Source organism: Falco rusticolus, chromosome 2 (assembly GCF_015220075.1).
Source record: "Falco rusticolus isolate bFalRus1 chromosome 2, bFalRus1.pri, whole genome shotgun sequence".
NCBI lineage: Eukaryota > Metazoa > Chordata > Aves > Falconiformes > Falconidae > Falco > Falco rusticolus.
Window position 1 is genome coordinate 109,065,926 of NC_051188.1, and position 18,937 is coordinate 109,084,862.

At 37.4% G+C, this 18,937-nt stretch overlaps 1 protein-coding gene across 6 annotated transcripts in view; it reads right to left on the minus strand.

Annotated features, from left to right (window-relative positions):
• Nucleotides 1-18,937, minus strand: part of ROBO1 (roundabout guidance receptor 1) — a 320,661-nt gene that overhangs the window by 71,056 nt on the left and 230,668 nt on the right. For all 6 annotated transcript variants that reach the window (XM_037377901.1, XM_037377906.1, XM_037377904.1 and 3 more), the window contains exons 4-6: nucleotides 15,826-15,946; nucleotides 12,106-12,244; nucleotides 10,721-10,848 (exon numbers count right to left, since the gene is read on the minus strand). In XM_037377901.1, the coding sequence (XP_037233798.1) occupies nucleotides 10,721-10,848; nucleotides 12,106-12,244; nucleotides 15,826-15,946 (388 nt within the window). The remainder of the gene's footprint in view (nucleotides 1-10,720; nucleotides 10,849-12,105; nucleotides 12,245-15,825; nucleotides 15,947-18,937) is intronic.

Here is an 18,937-nt window from a genome sequence, read left to right on the forward strand (position 1 = left end):
TGTTTCATTTCCTATCTAGTGATTTGTAGCCTATTTGCTCTTATCAAAGCAATCTGAAACACCCAATATCCTTGATATCCACATTTCTCTGCAGTCATTTGTGGAAAATACCACTTTGTACAGAGAAATAAACAAAGACCAAACTCTCTTGTTCTGAAAAAACCATAAACGCTGCCATTCACCTGTCTTCTGGCTTCAACCTGAAAAAATATGGGAACACCAGGTACATTACGGTGGGTATATCACTTTATATTGGGGTATATCACTTTTCATCCCTCATTGGTCTCCCTGTTTTCAGCTGTCACTTCCTGAGGTCTAGATATAAATATGAGTAATTCATATTTTCCCAGATTTTCTGCTACAGTTCACATTCATGTAAGACCAGACCGGGACACCCTTACTCACCACGAGTGCTTTCACAGTATGTAGTCCCAGAGCACGAAGTGTGACTCAGTACAGTACAAACTTCTGAGGAAAGGTCTAACAGTCTGGTGCCAAGCACATCACAGCCAGAGAGTTGAGGCAAAATGTTTCCATGAGATTGTTGATGTTTCAAATCAAAAGTGATGACTTGTAATTCCAAACGCCCAGCAAGGGAACGATTGTGGTTTATTACATTTATGATGACTGGAAAAATTCTGTTTTGGATTGCTGCTCGTGTGTCAGATAAGCACTTCTTAAGCTTAAAGGAACAAGTGACTACAGTAACTTCAAAATTACCAAAGGCAAGAAGATAGAAATCTAACTGAATGGAAAAGAAACAGATTAATTGCTTTCTATAATGGTATTGGAAGTAGAAGAATGAAATGAAGCAAGCAAGCAAGTTGACTGACTACTAGGAAAAATAGTTCTGATCGTAAGATCACCTTTAGAAGTAGTGGAAGCCTAGAAAACTCTAACGATGTTGTCAGGTTGATGCCCAGAAAAGTTAATAATGGGGAAATCTCAGTATCAATTAGCTGCTGTGGCTCCTCAACATACTTCCCCACAAGTTTGCATTTTTTATAGTTGGGTTTTTTTTTTGGTTTTTTTTTTTTTATAATTGACCCACATCCCCTCTCCTGTCTGAATAGTGAAGAGGTGTCACATGCCGCACAGTAACTTAGAAAAAGGCTGGCTAGAGTCGGTGTCTTACACAGAAGTGCTGCTCTTCGGGTACCAGAGTTGCCAGCTGCACTTCTCACCGTGCACTTACCCCGCTGCACTGAGCCAGCAGCCGCGAGACAGCTGCAGTCTGGAAACCTGGTACCCACATCACCATGATGCTTGCTCTGACCGTGCAGGGTAGAATACATCCTCTCATTCAGTGCACGCCTGGCAGGTAGGATTTAGCTTCTGCCTCTCAACCTGATACCCAGAGGAAAAAGGCAGGTGCCTGTGAATACTCAGGAGAGCTCACACTTTCTAGGAGAAAGTGGTCTGATGATGAAAAAAAGCAGGTATGACTCCTAGGTGCTGACGGTAGAAATAAAGCCTTGAAAATCTAAATGCATTTAGAGCTGGTACACATACCAGGGAAAGACACAGGCGAGGATATGGCTTTAGAACATGTATCTAAACTTGTACGTCACAACACATGCAGCGTGGCAGTTCAATATCATCAACTGCAGAACAAATCTGAGACCACCTTAAAGTGCCATAGACTCAAACCCAACGATTGTCCCTCCTGCAGCAAGCAGGAAGGTATCTGTTCGCAGCTCTGTGGCAGGAGCAATAAGCAATTTGTTTCAACAGTTTGTTGATTTCATTATCGGCATTAAAATGTCACTAAGCTTCTCTGCTCTCTTTGGCTGCTCAAACGCCACCCTCTGCGGATCAATGGCACAAGGCCTGTGCATTAACTGCACCTCTGCCTTGGGTACTATTCTGTTTTCAAGAGCTATCAAATGGCATTGATTCCTTATGGATTTCTAGCCATTTTGAGATTTAATTTAGGCTGAGAGGTGTTTCCCTCCTCAACTCTAATTGATGGGCTTGGGCAGTAAAATCTGGCTCTATCTGAGCTGTGTCTCAGTTGTGGAACTATATTTTCTTAATGTCTGCTTCACAGCAGGCTAATGAATCTTGCCTTATAAGTGTTTTTTAAAAGTCAAGATGAAAAAGGCTACACAAGCGTGTGTGTGTTTGTATATGCATGTAGGAGAGGAACCTACTGCAAAAATTTGTGAGCAGAGAACAGCGTGCAATATATACCCCTGAGATTTTTTTGATTTGCAACTGATTTTGCTGATACTAGCTACAAAATAAGGAAGTTCATAACCTCTCCTTCTGCAGGAGTCAATGAAGATTTCTACAATAAAAATAAAACCTGTGGAAATAGACTTTGCAGTGTGGTTTTAAAAGGTAGCACTTCTCAGGTTAATACATGTAGCATGCAGTTTAAAATGTTTATAAATCCTGTAGTTGTTGCCTTGAGGGGACAAGAGAAACCTGAAATGCAGGGGTTAGAAGACAGAGGGAGGGATTTAAGGTCTTCCATAAGTTCCTCTCTCGGTCTCCACTCCTGCTTCCTTGCTCTGGGTCTTCCTAAACCATACTATAAACCAAATACCATTTAGAGGACACACTTATGACAAGTGTAATTCCATCTATTTAAAAGCTACACTAATGCAGTTAAGACTACGGAGTCCCATTTCCCAGGCTTCTCTTTTCAGAGAAGAGTTGTCTCCCCTTGTGTTTAAAAAGAACTGAGTTAATTTGGGGCAGTGCTGCAATCTAAGTAGTCGCGGCTACAAATATTTATACTAAAGCCTTTTAAAAGAGTGAAAAAGGACTGATAGATTTTAAATAAGCTGTGCAGAAATACAAAAAGATTATGATAGCTGGATGGGATTTGAAGAATTCTTAGGAGCTTCTTACTGCATTTTTTTGACTTGCAGTAAAAGATAGTAGAGCTGAAAAGGAAAAGGAGTGGGATTTGTTTTCCAGCTGTTTATGATAGCACAGTTTTCTTCTTGGAAAGAAGTACTTGAAACCCATAGCAACATTCTTAGAGTAAGTTAAAGCTATTTGTGAACAGTGGCCAAAGCTCCATGATCAATGGGTACCAAACACACTAAAAAAGGAAGGACAATAAATCCCTACAGTGCAGTAATTGTTGATCACTAAAAAAATCTTATTTTTGGCATGCAATACCTAGTAAGGAATACTACCAACTGAAACAGATACTATTTGAAAAGAAATTTAGACTTTTTATAGTGACACCACACCCCCCACATAGAGACAACCCAAGTCCACATCTGGGACACTAATACCTGAACTTACTTTTTACTAACATTAAGAGGAAGGTAACCTTGACATAATAACAAAATTTAATTATGGGGAGCAAAAAATACAGCATATAAGAGTTCTATAGAAGAGAGAACTATCCATCAGGTACTGGAAATTTTACTGTGATGGAGGTAAAAGAGGGAACAAGTTGCTTAAGGGAACAAACACAATGTGCAAAACCAAAATAAAGTAAAATAATTCTGGGACACTTGGCCTGATTTTCATACAGTGAAGCAGTGGTTCACCTCTGCCAAAATATGATAATGCTATCAAAAATTGCATGTAGTCTGAGACAAAAGTGTTGCTGCAGCTACGATGGTTTAGGGATATTAGCAAATACGTTTTGAGGTTTAGTCTTCAGTTAAGTTAGTTACACTCTTCAAGGAAAAAAAGTATCTAGCAAGATCTGAGCACCCAAGACCTCTGAAGGAATAGGTACAGAAAAGGCCATCAGTGGTGGAAGACCACACCACAGAGTAACTCTCGGGTGACTTCTTCCTCTGTACCGAGACCCAGGTGTCAATGTGCTACCATAACTGTGTCAAAAGACAGAGGGGCTGTTTAATTTGGGGAGATGCAAATCCTAAGTGGGGTCTCATTATTCCCCTGGAAGATGCAAAGAGAACAGAATCCCACTCAATGCTGTGTTCAGAGAGCACACAGGACACTTACGAGAACAAGACAAGCAACCTTATGTCCCGCTTTGGTTTTTTTGTTTCTTAATCCTCTCATCCTATTCCATACTTAAATGGGGGAAAAAAAATCACTTTAAACTTTGGGAATTAATGTGTGGTCATAGGCACAAGATGAGCATGCAGATACCTCCTGCAGGAAAAAAATAAAGATGTGAGCATACATGATATTTAGCAGTTTAACCTGAAGGTGCCATTTTTTTCTTGCACTGGAAGATTCTGATAATGAGCTTACTAGGTGATCTAGTTCATGTATAAAGACTGTTATATACTTTTTTACCAGTTCTTGAGTGTTATTGAACACCTCAACACCTAAGAATAATTTTTTTTTGTGTTCAAATAAAACCGAATTCATAGTAACAAATGGTATTCAAAACAGCTTATCAAAATAATGGTTGAATGCACTGTTATTGTAAGTCAGCATTTTTTTTGGTCAAGAACCAATTCAGAGATGACTGATTTTAATGATGCATATAAACTAACAAAAATAAGAGAGTGCACTATAATCACTGTATAGTCCTTATGAAAATTACTTTCTGGCTATAAACAAGGCAAAAATAAAGTATGTTTTACCTTTTTATGGATGTTTAGCATAATTTAATAAAGCCTAAGTTTATTTCAGAATGAACATATAGTAGAAGTACTGTTTAATGAACAACCAATGAAAAGTATTCCTTGCACTGTTGAATTTTATACATAAACCCAAAAATTTGCAAACTCAACAACTTGTAGTAAAATTCTACTGTGTCTATTCCAAAGACAGAATTACTGAAATGTTATCTTTAGAACAGCAGTCACAAAACAAAGTCTGCAACAGTGAAGTCTGATAAAAAACCCCCTGATTTTTCCTGAGCCATGGGATTTAGGAAATTGCAGGCACTAGAAAGCAGTCTTCAGATTTTCTTTGCTACTTTTTAATTGAGTGCTGAAGTATGCTACACAAATCTACTTCAATTCTCTGCAGCAAGTGATTAAAAGGTAGGATTTTTAAGAATTTTACAGTAAATAGAACCCTTTAAGCAGGAGAAAGCCTCTAGCTTCAACTTAATTTAAATTCTGTAGTAATGTTTCTCCAAATTATTTTGACTCCTTCTGTTCTACTTGCTCAGAAATGCCTGTCTCATGTCCTGAATTCAAAGTACTAAATTGCAGGAAGGAATCTCAAAAGTTTCTGAAGTTTTATATCCCTGTAAGCAATTGCTGTCACTGTTGTGAGACTATGCAAAAAAATTAAACTTCGTTAAAAAACTCTAAAGCCACAGAAGCAGTTATTTATTAAAACATGTTACATGGATTTGAGACAACTATAATTTACTGATTCCTCCTTTTACCTGTATTTTAGAAATGTTTCAGGAATCTTAGTGTTCATCAACTGCATCAGTGGAACAAGCACCTTCAGGGCACTAATCTTTTCTTCAGATAGTTTCCTCGGTTCCTTCTGATGAACTTTTAAGATTTATATTCTTTCACCAGAAATAGGTGGCAGTCAAACTCCTCAGATCCTTGATAGAAATCTGAAGTCCTGTCGTAGTTTACAGCAGTCATTAAGGGGGAAAGGGCTGTATCTCTAAGCTATACAACTCATAAGAGAGGGTTTCCCTCATTCATCCTGCCAAAAGTTTATTAATTAAAAGAATCCTGAAGTACACAGGACAATCACTGTTCTTCCTTCCTTTTTCATGGAGACTGAAGACACAATATGGCCTAAAATTAGTTCTTTCAGGAGAAACACTGACATAAAGACAAGTTCAGATTTAAAACGAAATCCTAGTTTCAAAATTCAAATGGTTAAATTCACCCATGACACTGTGAGGTGCTTCCTGCAACACATAATAACCATTGTATACCTCAATAGCATTTTTCCAATCCCATAAAAATCTGAATTTTGTCTTTGTTATTTTAATATAGTAGCTCAGATGCCTATAAAGCAACTACATTTACAGGCAACTTATAATGTGTACCAGCAGCCTGACACAGTGGAAACATTTATATGGTATTTGACAGATAAAAAGAGCAAATTCTATTCCTTTTCATTCCAGGTGGTATTCTCAGCCCTACCTAGAATCCTTATCAAATAGATGTCTTTTACAGCTTGCCTTGAAGCTACTTTGTACGAAGAAGGAGTGAAAGGAGGAGGAAATTCCAGACCTGAAGCATGTGCCACCTTTTCAGATTAAAATTCCTTGCCAGTTGATGAGCACAGCAAAATCACAGCCAGAAGTCACTTATCAAAAGTTCTGCTCACTATCCACCTTGCAGACACACTCTGTTAATCCTAATATTACTGACATCGTAAACTAAAAAGCCTTGATATCAAAGATCACCACTGTAATATATGAATTGGCCAGTGTAATTTCCATAGGAATTCTTCTTTTGTTCTGCCAAACTGATAACACTGAATGTGTTTAGTGCCTTTGAATGGCAAAATTTATATTTTACAGTTCAGTCACTGTTGCTGCATGTCTAGGTGCATATTAGGCAGCGCACTGTAACAAGTATTGTGAGGTCCTCCAGAGCCACTGCTCAAGGAAGAAGAGTTGATTCAAAGTTTGAGGATTGTTGTTCACTACCAACCACCAACAGCTTCAGTGTTGGTATTTTTCTTGTGAAGTCCTTAAGTCAACTGACCTACATGACCTGTTTCTCTGTTAACTCCTGCTGAGCAGCAACTACATTGTCATTGCTATAGTGGTTCTTGGTCAACTGCATTAGTAGGACTTCCACTGGAACCATAATTTCTGCATGTATCAGAGAATAAAGCTTGTTTCAGCATAAATTATAAACTTACAAAATTAGATGTTAAAAAAAGCCTAATCAAACACTACAAATGGGAGCGAAGCAAATGGAAGTAGGAGAAAATATGTAAAACCTTTGGTTGTTAGATTTTCTTTAAAGCACTTCTATGATTAAATGTGAAATTTGCAGATTCTTGAAGAAGCCCTACTTCTAGTTGCATTAATAGTAAAACTAGTTTTCTTTTAGAACTGAAGTTCTGAGGCATGCATTTTTTGGTAATTTTGTGTGTCTTAAGAATGTGGGCTTCAATTCTATACATAATAATGAAATACATACTACTATAATTTCTACAGTCCTGCTTCAAGACATAAAACCAAGTAAATAACATAATATATATCTCCGTGAAAACATGAAAAGCATTTTCCATCTATATATAAAATACATACACAATAAATATATCCAATTTGTTTAGTGCTAGAGCAAGAGAGAAATCCACTGGTTCCAGAGATGCATTTTTGGCCATTGTTTCCCTTTTCTGGAGCACATGAGCTACTTGGTAAAACATAATGTATAGGTAAAATATAATGTATTGTGCTCTGAGCTGCTTCCTGGCACTTTGTATTGACTGAGGTATTTATTGAGTAATTAATCATCTCCTGAATGAAATGCTTCCACATATATTTAGCAACATCTCTGGATGCCTTACAAATGCACTACACATCACTGCAGAATGAAAACTGGACTGAGATACTGTAACTTTAGGGAAGTGCAAACAGCAGGATTGCATTTTCTTAACTATTTAGTTTTCCAAGGAGAAAATAAGATAACTTGATGAACAGTTTCAAGGGTGGAAATGCTTTTAAGCTGCAATATTAAGATTAACTGAAGGGTTCAAACTTCTGTATCAATACAGAACTCCAAATTTGGTTTAAGGATATGACTGAAATCACAATAAAAATACAGCATCTGTATTTCATGTAGGACGCACTCATATTCCCCAAAGTTAAAAGTCTGTATAAAGGAATATTAATGCCAATAACCAGAATCTGTGATGCTGGTTGCCATAAGCAGGAAGAACATTAAAATGGAATTGCTACTTCTTCCTCTCTTTTGTATTTTCTACGCTTCGCATCCTATTATATATAGTTGAACTATCTGAGGTGACAGTTCTAGCCCACGGTTGCCGCCTGGGCCCACTCGCCTAGGGCAGAGGCAGGGAGCACTGCAGGGCATGCACCACGCTACGTCAAGCAGGCTCAGAGCTGACCTGGAGGCAATAATGCCACCAGAGCCAGGGGAGCTCTCTGCTCCGGCACCAGGTTAGCTACCCGCTGCATTGCATCGACGCATGCCTGACACCTAGGCATCTCTATTAGCCCCGGTGTTGCATGCTCCACCTTGTAAAACGCTAGATAGCCCTGTACAGTGCAGAGCATACACGGGTCAATCACAGTGCTAGAGACCCGAAAAATGACGAGAGGGTATGTCCTCTTGTCAGCAGTTTAGCGACACTGAGGCCCGAGCAGTGTCCCAAAGAACGGGAGGGTGACCAACAGCCCTCGCTGCTGTGTGCCATGATCCATTCGGTGCGGCGGTTCCACCGTGCCTACACTGGACAGACGACGACTGCTCCTTTCCTAACACGGACACACATCTTCTGGGCTTACCGCTAACAACCCTCATAGTCTTTAGGTGGCACATGACCTGGCATGAAAACACCACAGCCTATTGCTGAGATACTGAAGGGGAAAAACCCCAAAGCAAACTCCCACAAAAATCTTCCAAAACCCAGACAAACCCAAAAAACGAAGCAAAAAACCCTCTCTGTCCTTTGCTGAATCTAACAACTCTGCACAGTGGCAGCTGTAACTTCTGAGGCTGTGACTTGCTACATAGCCCTCTGTTTACAAATATGTAACTGAAATAACTATAGCTGGCATACCAGAACACAGATTTATTAAGCCTTACAGTCAATAGATCATATGACAATCACCAAAAGTGCAGAAAAGACTTGTCATTTTCACTGCCTGAATCACTTGGAAAAAATACCACTCATAAGGAAAAAAAAATAAATTCTCAAAGAGCGGTGTGTCCACAAACAGTAAGATCAATGGCATCTTAGTGCTGAAACAAGAAGATCATATCTACCTGTCTAGATGGAGCTCAGTCCAAAAGCTGACCCTTTAGGGAAAAAGAACAGTGTTTTAAACAAGGGAAGAGGAGGGGAGAGGAGGAGGGATGGAGAGAATAAGGAGGAAAAAAAGAAGGAAAAATGAGAAAAAACCTGAATGGGAAAAGGATGTTTTTTGGGAGTCTTCCCCCCGCCCCACCCCCCCCCATAAAACTAGGTCTCCTGGATACTCTAATAAATGGATTTTGATCATAATTTACTACATTACCAGCTACAAATTGACCTTCCACATCAGTTTCTCACATCAATCCTTTCTACAAAGACATTAGTACAGACAAAGGGCTCAGGAGGTAATCCATTCCCACTGGGAAACAAATTATCCCATACCAATATCCACACAGCAAAGCTGTTACAATGTAAATATCTACTGTATAATACCAGTGCTTAAAAAACGTAAGAATCTTGCTGAATCAAGACTTAGGTTATGATCATGTTCCTTAAAAGTACCATTTCATTACAAAGTTCAAAAGATCTCATTCTAGATCTCTAATAGCTACACAGTTAAAATAATTTTACATCTAAGTAGCACCGTTACCTAAATGGGATTACAAGAATGTGTTTGCTTATTATTTTGAATAGACTACAAAGGTTTAGAGCTACCAATATTTTATTTCCAGAAATATAAGTGCTTAACCAGGCATAAAGCAAATTTTCTTAATACTAATATCTTAGAAGATGTAACAGTTGATATAAGGTGTGATCGTCAGAACAAAATGCCATTTAAAAAATAATTCAGTCTTTTTCTTTGGAATAAACTGTGCTTGCTGCTCATGTGTTAATCTTTTATTCTAAAACACTGAGCATAAGTGCTGGTTATTATGCAAACATAAGGTATCAGTTTGATGTAAACATCATGGTGACCAACAAAACAGAACATCTCAAAATTCTTGGGTTTATGAGAGCTTCAACAAAGTAATTCCTATTTTCTAACAGCTACAGATGTTAGGGACAATAAATGTTTCTGGTGGAGAAAGGAGAGCAGGTTAAGGAGAAAACCTTTCCTGTTACAGTAAATGCATCAAAATAGAGGCCTGTTACCAATAAAATACTTTTAAGCCTATACTTCCCCAGAACTCCATAATGGCTAATTCCCACTGAGCAGAGAAAAGGACAGAAGGACCATCAGTGCTTAGAAAAAAGCATCGGGATGACATCACTGCCTGTCTGCTGCCCAGGAAAGGAAGAGAGGGATTATCCGAATAGTGAACATCTGGATTGTGTATATAAAGGCAATGAAGGATTTTTATACATATTAGTACACTGAGTTCCATTGATTTTTTTATCTTACAAAGAAACAGTAGTGCTACAATACGCTTTTATAATTAAAAAGGAACAGGAATTCCAGTGGTCTGGGTTAGTGTATTAAAAGATACACAAACAAATTTATCATTCATTGCTTCTTTACTGTGTTTAATTGAAAAAATTTGGCAGATACTTGAACTTATAACTCTTTCTTTTTTGAGTTAAAACAATATAGCTTGGTAATACTGGTTTTCTTCTTTCTGTCAGGGTTTCAGACACAAAGATTTTAAGTGATACGATTTGGATCACACTTAAGTTGAAAACATACTCTGTTCCCCATCCCAGTACCATAAAGACTGCTTACGAAAAATCATACATGTGAAGTCCTTTAATTTCTTAAGAATATGACTCAAACCAAACTTGTATTTTTGCTCTTGTTTTTTTTTTTTTTTTTTCCACAACACAGCATAGAGTTCCTGCATAAGTCACAACTCTCATAGTTGTGTATATACAGAATTGTCTGCGTATAGCAACTCCACCAAAAAAAATTTATTCTAGACTGGAGTACTATGCAAAGAAACATTCTTACCTTGAACTGTCAGAGTTGCTGATGCTTCAGCTTTTCCAACCATATTTTCTGCAACACAAGTATATGAGCCCATGTCTCCTGCGGTAACTTTCCGGATTTTCAAGGTATGATCATCACGGATTTCGTATCTTTAAATATACATAATAATAAACAGTGAATAGAAATAATAGACCTTTGTAAAATTTCTGTAATGGATAAAAATTACGATGGGTTTGCCCTTAAATATTTTTATACCTGTATTTCCCTTAAAAATATGTATAAATCCTTATAAATTGATAATGTAAAATTAAAGTTTTAAAAGCAAAATATATCTAAATATTTGAAAACCTTATCCTGATTTCATTCGCAATGTGAAACAGTTTTACTGACGTCAGTAGAATTTCACTGGCATAATACAATCATAAAGCTCTAATGCAGAATGTTTTAATTGTTAGATGGCTTTTAACATTTAAATGTAGTAATACTTACTATTCTCCCTATAATTTTTCCATGAAAAAATGAAGGATTTTTTTAACATGGTTGAAAAGAAAATATTGTTCTCAAGAAGATCACAATTGTTTGAGAGTCAAGATAAATAATTTTTTATAAAGAACAATGTGGCCTTTTACAATTTCCTCTGCATTCATCACCTTTTTTTCTCTTCTTCGTATAATGCATTCAATGTGCTTCTCTTTTTGGGAAAAATTTTTTTTCTCTTAAAAATGCTCTAGTTTTTATTAAAGCTGTAGACTAGATTAACAGGAAGCTGGATTTGGATGGCTGGAGCCAACTGTTACAGAGTTTCTTCTTTCAGTCCCATCCCCTAATAAGTTTTTTAACTTATAATTGGGAATTCAAAGTAAGAAAATACCTAATCTATCTATCAATCACAGAATATATTTCTTTTTAACAAGGTGGTTTACTTTTTAGCCTGAATTAGAGCAATGACAGGGAAAAAAAAAAGTTAATTGGAAGTTTAGTAACAAAAACATGTATAACCAAGGCAGCTTTCTACATTACCAGACTATATTTATATCAACTGCAATTCCAGTATACACTTTTTGATGTGGTAATCTAATTTACCGTTTCTTATACATCCTCCAAAATGTGTAATAATTAAAAAAGACTCTTCAGGTGAAGCATTAATCTGTGTCAAATATTACTGACTGGAAGTTATTTTTTGTGGTGTTTGTCATGTGTTGTCACAACAAAAGCTTGAGAACGAGCTGTTCTTCAGTTTCAATATAAATAACTTCAAATAGAGCTCAACAGTAATTAGAAATGTCTTATTAGATCAAGCCAGGCCTTCTCCACTCAAGAAAAATAAATGCTACGTGTCAAATGTTGAATGGCTACATCAGACACCAAGCTAGATGACATAGAAAAGGTAACTCCATGTACTGCACCTTGCTTTTGGCAATTCACCATCATCCTTCCTCCACCTTACTGTTGGGACTGGGTCCCCTCTGGCCTCACACTTAAACTCCGCACTATCATCCACAGTTACAGCCAAATTACTTGGTCTCTTCACAAAAGACGGTCTCTCTAAAAGGAAAGGAAACAAAAACAGGGATTATTCCAGCACTTCTGTGTCCAAACTGCGATTTTCCCTGAACTGTGGCTGCTGGAGCAAGGGGAGCAGGGTGACGAGTCTGACGGAGGTGCCTCTTGCTCCCATCCCCAGGCAGAAGATCCATAGTCCTGCAGATGGCCAGTGCTGTGAACCTCAGCGCAGGAGGCAGATGCTTTCAACAGGGGCTCAGGATCTAAGCACAGACTTCCTCACTTCTTTTATCATCGCCCTAGCTAGCTAAAGGAAATATCACCGTCACAGCTAATATAGCTAAAGGAAAACACAACGTGCACAGAAAATCTAAATACACCTTGATCCTCAGATAGAAGCAGGCCTGCTGCAAGGAGCCAGACAAATGATCACACATCTGCTGCACTGCTGCTGAAAGACAGAAGGCACAAACCAAACATCATCTCACGGGAGGTTCTGACGCAGCGGTGCCTCTGAATCTGAAGGCTAAATGAGGCCCAGCACAGCATCTCTGTGAGGCTGCTTGCAGGTGTCAGCAGAGCAACCAGCGTTCAATGCAATCGTTTCCGATGCTACATTAGAAAGACAGCATTTTCTTTTGCTAGCACACATAAAATAAAACAACCCAAAAAAACCCCACAATGTCCTCTCTATTGTTTTTGTTCATAAAAATTGCAGTTATCCCCAATTTATCTTGTAGGGCATAGATGACCCGCATCCTGGCTCACCAGAGTCAGATTGATTACTGCATAATTTTTCTCAGGTGTTGTGAAACAAAACGGGATCTCAGTACAGGCTGTGTGCTTTTCTGGCAACCCAGCTACTAGCCTGAAATTTCAGGAAAGGGTTCAATACATTTTTCTACCTCTAACAAGGTTGAAAACTTTATGGTGCTGGGCTATTCATAGTTTCATAGTTCCATGCCAGTCTGGAGTGCAGTGGGGTCTGCACACGCACAAGGAAGAAAAGTATTTTTAACAATTTCTGGGATACTCCAGGAAGGATTCCCCATCTAGAAAGGGAGCACAAGATGACAACAGAATGTCCATAAAAGAACAAGGAAGGTTCAACAGGAGAGTGCTCGGCAGGTTCCGTTGCCTCAGGCAGATGACCTTTTTGCCTATAAACCTGTGAAAGCTCTGAGTCAGTTGAGAAGGCAATTGCATGTTTTGACTTGTATGTATTAAAGATATAAATGTAATCTCCCTAGAACTGGAAAAGTCTGAAGCCATTGGCACAATCAGGAAGGGCGAATACCCCAAAATACACCACAAATTTCTCATAGGAATATAAAAACACCAGACAGAAAGACAGACAGGCAATCCCATATTCTTACTGTCTCACATCTGTGTTTGAAAAAGGTGGTTCCGAATATTACTTTGAATTTGCAGATGAAGATACAGAGATTCGGTATTATAAAACCTTAGTGAATGGTTCGAAAAGGACTGACATGGAAATGTGAACTGAACAAAACCCTACAAAAAAGATTCCTTTATTCTCAAGGATGTTCAGACCAGCTGGATGCTTGTGCTTGTGTTGTAACGCTATGCAAATAATGATATATGAAATAGCAAGTTGATCTTTAAGTGTGAGTTCTAACCTGGGTTCGTATAAAAGTGAGAAATAAACCAGAGACCTACACACATGAATGTAGCTGTGAATTAAAAAATAGAAATACAGACACCCCCAACCCTAGCCCCTTTCTTGTAGGTGCACTAAGAACGCAACATGAATGCAAGAACGTTCCAGATTACACTTCAGAGTAAGAATAGTTTGGGGAAGAATATCCAACTTAATTATGCAAGAGAAAAATGACTGATTTGGTAAGGCCAGAATTGCCGCACAACAGCAAAACCCGCAAGAGCACATTGTTCTTTAGATCAGTTTGCTAAAGGAAAAGTAATAGCGTAAAAGCTTTTGTCTGCTCATTCATAACACTCTTATTCCAACGCATAAATGGAGAAAGGAATACTGATAATGGACACTGATTTAAGTATCTATCTTTGCCACATGATTATTTAGTAAATACAAGGAAAGCTTTGCAAGATTCACTTTGAAATTTTCTAATATTACACTTTCTGGTGTGCAAACCTCCCTCTGATCTTAAGCAGAGACCTAAAAGGAAAAGTTCAACTTCTAAACAACCAAACCCCATAAACAGAACATTTACAATGAAAGCTTTTAATATACGAAGTCAGCATGTTTCTCATGCCTTTTCACACATATCTAAGGCTGAGTTGAAAGAATAAGGTGTATTAAAGATTTCTAGACACAGACTGCTAAGACACTCAAAGCTTTACTGTCCTATCTGAAAAGAAAACCTCACTTGTCTTCCCAGGCTGAAAATCAGAAATACGTTTGAAGGGAAAACAAGATGAAGAAAAAGGCAAAGACAGACCTCTCCCTGCAACACATCCCTCTTACAGGTGTTCAGCAAGAGTAGTAATTTACAGCTTGGATTATGTAACAGTCCATACCATCATTCCCTGGTTACTAGTAGACTAGTGATGAGCAATTAACTGGTACAGTTAACAAGGAGCCCAGTGCAAGGACTTTACTCAATGTCTCTACAACTTTATTTTCACTCTAGATTTTTTTTGGAAGTTTCTTAGCTTCCAAAAAGTTACACACTATCTTGCTTGATATTCAGTTTTAACAACTTTATGACAGCCTACAACCTTGCTTTATTAAAGAAAATCCTGCTTCAATTGAAACTCTATTTCATTTGCCCAAGTCCTAACCCTAAAAAGTAGTGAAGACAGTTAAAAGTGTCAATGACTAAGAGGAGAGGTCTTAAACCTGATTTTTTTGCATTTAAAAAAAAAAAAAAAAAAGGTAAAAGGACTAGGAGGACTACAGCAGCAGCACTGTGATGTATGAACCACGGCTTCGATATTCTCATCCTGTGATGACAAAATATCTATTCCTTCTGCAGAAACAATCAAGCTACCTCAAGCATCCCCTACTTTAAATGCAACATGGGACACAATCTGAATAAAAACTACCAAAGCTGCATCTACAGTGATCATGAGGCAACTCTCCCATGCTGAAGGAATTCTGAGAATGCACTTGGAGTTACAGCTTTAGCAACAAAAAGTGTCATTTTCAGCTAAGCTCAGTTATCATAAATTAATTTTAATTTTTTGATGCTCAGAGGAACTGTCATTAGGATGGCCCGAATAAGTAGACTTGTTGTATGCAGCACACATAACTATAAATGAAAGGATTATTATTTAAAATAATTCTGATTTTCTTCAGTGAGAGGGAAAATTAAGCTTCTACTTCTTACTGATGTTAATTTTTGTTTTGCTATTATTTTACAATACTGATCCAGTCAGTGGACACTGGAATTATTTTCAGTTCGAGAGCTAGGTAAGAAAGTGTCTTCTGATAGCAGAAACAGTCCAAGGTGGACTGCAAAACCATCAATTGTCACCCATTTGCTAGAACACAACCATGGCAAAAGCATTTTCAACATAAACACTGAAAAGGAAATCGCTGAGAATAATCCTTAATAAAAAGCTTACTAGGAACAACAAAAGTAGGAAATTTTTATTAACACAGTCTTAAAAGGAGTTCTTACCTAAAACAGTGAGCTCTGCAACTTCACTTTCACGTTCCCCAACCATATTCGTTCCAACACAAACGTATTTGCCAGCATCGTTCTTTCTTGTGTATGTGATCATAAGCTTTCCTCCTCTGATCTAGGACAAATCAAGGACAACAAAAAATACTTTAATATGAACCAGCAATTTCATACTATTTATTAATTTCAAAAAGCTTTTGTTACAGACAATGAAATCAAACAAGCTATCAGTGATTTTCCAAATCACACAATAAAGTGGACACCGCCCCCCAACCTATTAACTTAATTTCTTTCTCTTATGCAAAAACTCCTTCTTTTAGTTTTACCTAAGTATGTAAACATTTCTCAGATTTGGACCCCTATTACTCTTTTCTTCATTTCGTGTAATGTACTACTGGCTGTTCAACAGCCTTTTTAATACTTGTTGGCCAGAAGGCCCACAATTCCTTCCTATGTACTACTGCAGTTTGATATAACCAGGTGGAGAATAAAAATTTGCACTAGATGTAAATTCCATTTTCACATCAGGTGCTTCAATTAATTTGTCTTGAGAAGTATGTATAGTTATCCTACCGTTGGTCATGCTCGTTATTATTCATGAATTCTGTGTTGGTTTTAGTTTCCATTTCTTAAGGAAGTGAAGGAAATTTTTTCTTCTTTAATTCTTCATCTTTAAATAAATAATTTTAACGGCTGATAAGCAATTGGGAAGAAGCAATTAAATCCTTACTGAGAAGTGAGTAACATTCTGCTCTTAATTCTGAATTTAGTTTTTGGAAGAAAATGGAATTCTGATAACCCCAAAATGCAAAAAACATACTTTCCCTTTGTGATTCCAAATCTTATTATTTTATATAATTACAAATAAATACATATTTTAAATGGATATGAAAATATCTGATCTCCCTTTAAAAGTATTTATTTTCCCATCTGATTGACAGAATGGTTCAACAAGTCTCAAAGTTCACCAAAATGCAGCCAGATTTTTGTAGGCAACTGAATACACACCAAATTTATTTTGAGATACAATCCATTACTTAATTACATTAATTACACTTCTAAGCAAACATAGCCTTATGAGTCCATTCACATAGGAAAACCTACGCAGTTCAAGGCATGGGCGGAAGTAAAGTACACAATAAATAAAAGCCGCAGATGAAGCTACATGAAAGGGTCTAATGTGGTCAGTGACAAGGAGGAGAGTGTTCTTAATACGAGGTATTTTGTTCAAGTTGCCTGCAGCTAGAAATCTATCCCTGAAAAGTTGACACCTTGAGCACTGTTGGGCTCTTATTATCATTGTAAGATGTACGCACACAAAGATGACAGTCAGTTATTGAGATAAATGAACATGCACGTGTAATGTAGATAGTGTTGCATACAAATTTCATTCTGTTGCCTTTGGCACTCGTTCGAGAGCAGAAAAGATAGGTCCTTTATCATCCAGAAATCTAGTAATGCTGAAACTTCAATAGGGATTTGAGGCATGAAGAATGAAAAAGTAAAGGTGACCTGCAAACGCCCATATTTCAGGAATATGTGTGCAATTTTAGGTTGTTAACTGACTGAACTGGTAAGCATGAGAAGAGAATGTAAAATAGAACTAGAAGTCTGTCTCTATTTATTCCCGTTTCACATCTCCCTAAACCACAGAAAGCTATTTATTTTGAATTAATCTATGCAAATAATTTTTTAAAAAACAATTTTAGAAAGATTTCCACAGGCATTTTAGGGTATTTATATATTGAGATACTTATGCAGAAATATATACTTTACATGTATATAAATATTGAATGCACAGGATTTAACAAAGAAATGTACTTACATATCACAAAAATTCACTAACTCAGTTGACGATTTCAAACCCATGTAAACTAAAAGGAGCGATTTTCATACATGTCTTAAGAGTTTAAGTCCTCCTGACTTTCAGTAGCATTTGTGTTCCTCTGTGATTTTAGCCCTTATGAAAATCCCATTCAAACCCATTACCATATGACACAACTGCTTATTTTGCAGAAATTGTAACCTCCCACAAGAACTATCCTAGGAATTTCTTTTAGGAATCACCACAAGGCTCTCTTAAAGGCATAGATGGAAGGAAGCGTTGAAGTAGAAACATTTGAACAACAAAATATCATCGAAAGCTGCTTTTCTTCCGCTTTATTTGAGATTTACATAAGGAAGGAGAGGTAGAGGAAACATTCTCTTTTGAACGTTGAGGCAGACTTCCAAAGACATGTCAGGAAGCTGCCCTTCCAAGACGGAATTCTGAATGCATTTGATTTATTTTTCCCAGGGTTTTTAGTTTGTTGATCTTGTTTGTTTTCCTTAAAACAGAAGAAGGGTTTAGAACTTTAGCTACAATTTAGCACATTAAATTGTGATGAATTACAGAGTTACAATAAAATGTACCACAAGTGCATGTAGAATTGTGTGTCTGTAACTAGAGCATTCGCAGACATTTAAAAAAAAAGCATACTGCCACTCTTGCATCGCTACCCCAGTTTTCCACTAAATTTTAACAATTAGGTACCCACCATCTCTAGTAAGACTGATCAAGCCCTTCTATTTATCAACAAGACACTGCAAATCAAATCTGTAGCTATGACAAATTTATGTTCTTTACACCCAATGTTTGCTACTTTTTCTCTCAGTAGGAAGTCCTAGAAATAACTACGGACTGTAGAGCAATGGCTTTAAGTAGCAAAGTACACAATGAAATAAACGCCTGTGAAGTTTCGCAGGAACACATCAAGAATCACTGCTACATTTCTTTGTCTGACTAAGTTCATATCCCGTAAGTCCTGTACTGTAAGTTCGTATCCAGTATTTAGAGCAGTAAAAAGGCCAATCACCCTTGGGGGCAGTATCTGAAATACTGCAAATTAGAACTATTCACAGTCTGTGGATACTTAATTAATCAAGGCCTTTTAATTTAGGTGCTTTGGCTCTTCCCATATTTGTGCCCCTGCCTCGGAACACACCAGCTGGACTTTATAGGAGCAAATGATATAATGGTTTGAAAAAGTGACAGGCAGTATAATATTTCATCCCAAACCTCCAGAAGAGTTGTTACCATACTGAATACAAAGAAAGTCCTTTCTTCCTA